This window comes from Nannospalax galili, unplaced genomic scaffold, assembly GCF_000622305.1.
Source record: "Nannospalax galili isolate Female #2095 unplaced genomic scaffold, S.galili_v1.0 scaffold417, whole genome shotgun sequence".
Taxonomy (NCBI): domain Eukaryota; kingdom Metazoa; phylum Chordata; class Mammalia; order Rodentia; family Spalacidae; genus Nannospalax; species Nannospalax galili.
In genome coordinates this window covers 3,120,575-3,126,574 of record NW_008340785.1, presented here as the reverse complement: position 1 = coordinate 3,126,574, position 6,000 = coordinate 3,120,575, and the positions used below count along the sequence as shown (strand labels likewise).

Genomic DNA, 6,000 nt, shown 5'->3' with positions numbered 1-6,000 from the left:
TGCAAGAGCAGTCAGTGCTCTTAACTGCTGAGCCATCTCTCCAGCCCATCTATTTTCTAAAATTTTTTCCAGCAGAACAGAGAAAAAGGCCAGTTGATGAGCAAGGTCCTGAGTTTGATTCCAAGGAAACACACACACACACACACACACACACACACACACACACACAATACATGCACAAATTTCAACCATTCATTTTAAAATATATTTTACTACTTTAAAATAGCCTCTTCCTTGGGGCTGGAGAGACATCTCAGCAGTTAAGAGTGCTGGCTGCTCTTGCACAGGACCTGGGTTCAGTTCCCAGCACCCACATGGTGCTAACACCTGCCTTTAACTCCAGTTCCAGAGATATGACACCCTCTCTGGCCTTTGCAGGCAGTGTGTGACATGGGTGTACTTACACACACACAGGCAAAAAAATCATATGCATAAAATACAAATAAATAAGTTTTAAAAAAATAGCCTCTTCTTTTTACTTTTGGCAATGTACAAAAATGCCTCTTAATATGATTTAGTTGTACAATTCAGCTTTATGTGACAGAATATTACCATTGAGGTTATAGACAATGTTTGGCATCACATACATTAAATATGTTGTACATTATAGTAAGTTTCGACCTATTTCTTGTCATATATTAGCACTTTCAAATAATAAAACCAGTAGAGAAAGGTATACAGAAGGAAAACTGTTTTGCCACACCTCAAGTAAAACATGAGTAGAATCATACATGCACAATATAGAAGGTTCCTCCACTAAAGTGCATATGCACTCGAAATGCCACCAGTTCTAAGCTAAAGGGACTATTTCTAAAGTAAATGTTAACTGAGTACTTACTAAGCACTATACTGTACACAGCTTATCTCTTTTAATTATTACAGTTATGAGCAAAAAGTATTATCCTTTGCTCTCCTTTATTAAATTGTCAAGGAGGAATCTGAGGCTCTTTCCAAAGTGATTGATGCAAAATTCACACAGGACCAGCCTGACTTTGGAGCCTCCGTTCCAGAGCACTTCTGAGGGAGAAGGTCAGAAAGAACCCCACTGGCTATTACCTGCCTCATTTTATGGGTTGTCTACCATTTATGCAGTCTAAAACTTTGCGGTGCTTCTTGAAAATGAAGTGGGAAAGTGAGACTTGTAAATCATAAAGAAGCACATGTTTGATATATGTGAAAGTTCCAACTTTAATCAAGGAAAAGAATTTGCACATAATAATTATCATGAATTTAACTGTGCCTCTAATAGATTTATTGAATTCTCATCCTTTAAACTTACTCCATCTCGGGATGTAACCTTATTTGGAAATAGTCTATGCAGATGGATTTACTTCAAATGAGGTTATAGTGGAGCACGGTGAGCTCTTAATCCAATATGGCTAGTAGTACACTCACAAGATGATAATGTGAAGACAGGCAGTGATCAAAACTATATGGCCAAATACAAAAGAATCTCTAGGGAAACAAAAAAGCTACAAAAAAGGAGGTATCCTCTCTTAAGAGATGTGAGAGGAAGGATGGGCCTCCCAATGCCTTAATTTTAGACTCCTAGTCTCTAGGACTGTGAGAGGACAGATTCCTATTGTGTTAAGTCACACCTTTGGTAGTACTTTGCTATATGAATCCTAGGAACTAATATACTAAGTACAACGACACTTAAATAAGCTTTAAGCAAAGGGATTGAATTATATTTTTATATTGTTGACATTTAGATTACAGTATAAATGAGCAATTACCTCAACATTTAATAGGGCGTCCTTGGTCTCCTTTAGCCTGCTTTTTGTCAGGTCCAGCTCACTCTGAAGCCTCTCCTGGGAGTCCTGAAGACTGGCAATGAGTCCTTCAGCAGAACCAAGACCCTGTTCACTTTTCCTTACCAGATCTTGGAGGCGGCCAATCTGTGAGTAAACAGAGTATTTTTAATACGGCTCACTACACCAGACTAGCACCGCAGTCTCACGGTTTCTTCTCAGAGCTTTTTCTTTATTTGTAATTTTACTGAATGGATACCTTCTTCATAAATTTGGAAGACAGACTTAAACATGATAGACCTTATCATCTGTTATTTATAGAAAACTTCCATGTCTACGGTTCCCCCTTTTCAGGACTATCGTGTAAGAACTGGATATACCTCATCTGGAGCTCTTGGCTAAGAGAAGTCCTGGTTATGTCATATAATAAAATACCTATGGAAAGGAACTAAGGATTACATTAAAGTTTGAAGAAAAAATATTTTGAAGCCATAGTTTTAAATTAAATCATTTATAGTTCATGAGTTGTTCTCATGCTATTTAAAGATGATGAATTTAGGTCAATATTGAAAGTCTCTTAAATATACCTTATCATCTCAAGAACCAAAATCTATAACTGAAATACTTTAAATTATCTAAGAAAATGCTATGAAGTCAAAATTCATTTGAAAAGAAAATGGTTAATCCTATTTTAAAATACATGAATATTTCTGCTTATGGATGCCAGAAAGAAAGCTATGAAAATTATCCTTCAATACCCTCTGTGACACACAATTCCTTTTCAGGTACACAGCCTTCCTGTTCATATGCTAAATGATTCTGGGGGTGGTAGCTGTTATCTTTAGTATCTCTAAATGGATGCTAACCTCATAAAATAATTTAAGAACTTCCCTTTTTTGTGTGTGTTCTATCATATTTTTACAGCAAAAGAATTTGAAAATTTGGTAAAAATTAACTACATGTTGGACTATTTTCTTACATGGTTTTGACTGGCTTGGTCAAGTTGTTCACATTCTTTGAGTCATTTAAAAATTTAAACTGTTTTCTTCTGTAATTTTTTTTTTTTTAAACAGGGTCTGCTTATAGCCCCAAGGTGGCCTGGAACTTGCTATGTAGACTATGTTGGTCTTAAACTCACAGAGATCTGCCTGCCTCTGCCTCCCAAGTGCTGGGACTAAAGGAGTGTGCCACCATGCCTGGCTTCTTCCCTAAGTTTTTTTTCTTCCCTAATTTTTTTTCCACGATAATTTTTTTTTCCTGTCTCAAAAGAGACCAAAAAAAAAAAAACCCGTTTATTTATAAATAATCAATCTTTTTAAAACATAATTTTGGTTTTAGAACTTTTTGGGCTTTAGATTGTGGGTAAGAAATGGGAAACCTAGACTTCTCAAATAAATCTTTTTGCATAATCACATGACTCTCATTCCCATGGTGTTAGTTGTATACTTGTCATACTCCTATTTTCTTTCTTTTTTCAGCCAAAGCAAAGACTATATTTGACAAACATTTTGAACATTTATGCTACATTTTGAACATTTATTACATTAAACATATCATATTAGAAAAAGACTGCTTTGACTCTCACATAGATTATGTTGTGGGTCAGAAAAAGAACAAATAAACATTTGGTTCTAATTCAGCTAGTAAAGTACGGCAAGTACTTAAAATAATTTGACAAGTAACTAATTTCTACATCTTCTGTAATTTTCAAGGTCCTTTCACATGCAATAACCTTTTAATAATCATACATAAAAGGGCAGTGAGGTAGGGAATGAATGCATTACCACAAAGAAAACTTTGACAGAATTCATCTTAAGAGAAATGAGAATAATTTAGAACATGAGACACAGAGAGGGCCTGAGTGTGGATAAAAAGTCATTCTTCAGACAAAGTAAAAAGTGGCTTTGTCTTCAGGGAACTTTACATAAAAGGGAGAGAAAGGGTTTTGTTTAAGAAAGAGAGAAAGAACGGGCAAAGCTCTGGGAAGAAAGGCAGGTATTTTTAGGCACTGACATCTGGGATTTCTTCCCTAATTTTAAACTTACTAGCATGCTCACATACAGCAGAGACTTACAATGTTTTACATTTTTCTCCATGTGTATGCATGTATTGCCTGCATGTGTGTAAGTGTGCCTGTGTCATTCAATGTCTGCAGAGGTCAGAAGAGGGCACTGAATCCCCTGGAGCTGGAGTTATAGACGGTTGTTAGCCACCATGTGAGTGTTGGGAACTGAACCTGGGTCCTCTGGAAGAGCAGTCAGTGCTCTTAACCAGTGAGTCATCTCTCCAGCCCACAATGTTTTAAAATTTTATCTGTCATTATTTTTGGTCCTCATTTCTATTTCTATATTGTTTACTTGTAACTTTCCTACTTTTTGTGGTGATCCAGCTTGCTATAAATGTGTGTGGCAGTGGTAAGCAGAGGAAAGCAGTTTTAATAGCCAGAAGGTTATTCAATTTAGCAGAAAATCTAGTTGTAAGTCCAGCGTCTACCACAATAAAACAGAAGTAATAATACCCACCTAATGGAGTTACGATAATAACTATATTCAAGGATATGGAGAAAAACAATTATTAGAAAAGATGCCAGGTACAATCAAGAAGGAAAGAATGGAGCCAGGCATGGTGGTGCATGCCTACAATCACACTTCAGAGATTTAAGGCAGGAAGTTTACTTTATATTCAAGGCCAGTCTGAGCTAGGCAGTGAATTCTAGGTCAGCTTGGGCTTTATATGGTAAGTATTAGAACAGTATTCTTATTAGCATATATAGATTTAAAGAGAAGCTGTATAGAAGAAATAAGGACTCTAATTAAAGATGGAATGAACATTTAAACAAAAACTTTGAAATTATGGATAATTAAATGTAATATAAAAAGCAGGTAGTAACAAGCACAATAGATTAAAGCTTGCTTTCTATGATGTAATAAAAATGGATCTGTTTAGAAACATCTTTTGTCCACTGCTGTCAAAATCTCCTTTTTGGCACCTGGTGTCATATGTTGTCAGTAGGAATTTGACCAGAGTGCAAAACCACAGTTTTCACATTAATATGGACTCACCTAATCTGCTCAGTGATCTTTTAATATTTATTATTTTTATTTTATGTGTATGAGGGTATTGCATGCATGTGTGTAAGTGCACCCATGCATGTCATGCAGTGCCCACAGAGTCAGAAGAAGGCATTAGATTTCCCTGGAACTGGAGTTACTGGATGGTTGTTAGCCATCATGTGGGTGCTGGGAATAGAGCCCAGGTCCTTTGCAGGAGAAACTGGTGCTCTTAACTGCTGAGCCATCTCTCCAGCCCCTGCTCAGTGATCTTTTGATTTTTTTTAAGAAGGAAAAAGCTCTCCCAGGAAAGACTGTTTTTTCCAGTTGTACCATACCGAAGGGAATATATGACTCAAGAATGAAGTCAACACAAGGAAAGTAAACCAAGAAAAGAAAAGGCCAGTGCCACCAATCTCAGTTCTGAAACCAGTCTGCTTGAGGCTAACAATACTCTAGACCTGTTAGTCACATGTGTTTCCTTTTGCTGGTTTGAGTTCTGTCACTTGCAATAGAGATCACTGTTTGGATTCAGTGTATGCCCTGAGAGAACGCAGTAAGCAGAAGCCTCCTCCCTGGACCCCCCAACCCCCCAACCCCAGGCCCTCCAAGCTGTCCATGTGGGCTGTTCTCTAGTACTTTCTCCTGATAATGAGAGTGATTTCTTAAAAATTATGAATATGAGCATGAGTGTAAGCCTTGTTCCTCTCAGTAAGCATCCACATGCTTGTGCTTGGCACCTAAGCAGCCTAAGCTAATATTCACAATCCTTCGTTGTGGGCTTACAGGGCTGCTGATAAATAAAGCCTGCCTAACTCTCCAGATCAGCTTGGTAATCTCTCTTTGGTCTCTGTTTTTGTTTGAAGGAAGTGTTAAACTGTGATCATGATGGTTAAATTGAGTTCTACATAATCCCACCTGGACTGAAATTCTGGCTTTCCCCACTTTGAATGTGGTTATCATAGTTCAGTGACTTCCTAACTATAATCTACTGCCCTGGCTTCTTTTAAGGATTGATTTAAGACAGAAAAACACAGAACAATGCCTGGGATATAGTAACAAATAATACTACAGTCTCGGGTGCACTCTATCTACACTACCATTTCTACAGTAAGGAGGAAATTCTCATGCATTTGGGTGTTTGTAAAGGCTTCCATTTATCATCTGGTCAAAGTATTTTTGTAATCTCACTTTTTAAA

The 6,000-nt window shown here is 37.1% G+C and overlaps 1 protein-coding gene across 6 annotated transcripts in view; it reads right to left on the bottom strand.

The window, feature by feature from the left end:
• Fam184a (family with sequence similarity 184 member A) overlaps positions 1-6,000 on the bottom strand; it is a 143,719-nt gene that overhangs the window by 46,497 nt on the left and 91,222 nt on the right. For all 6 annotated transcript variants that reach the window (XM_008835772.3, XM_008835775.2, XM_008835774.2 and 3 more), the window contains exon 7: positions 1,737-1,898. In XM_008835772.3, the coding sequence (XP_008833994.1) occupies positions 1,737-1,898 (162 nt within the window). The remainder of the gene's footprint in view (positions 1-1,736; positions 1,899-6,000) is intronic.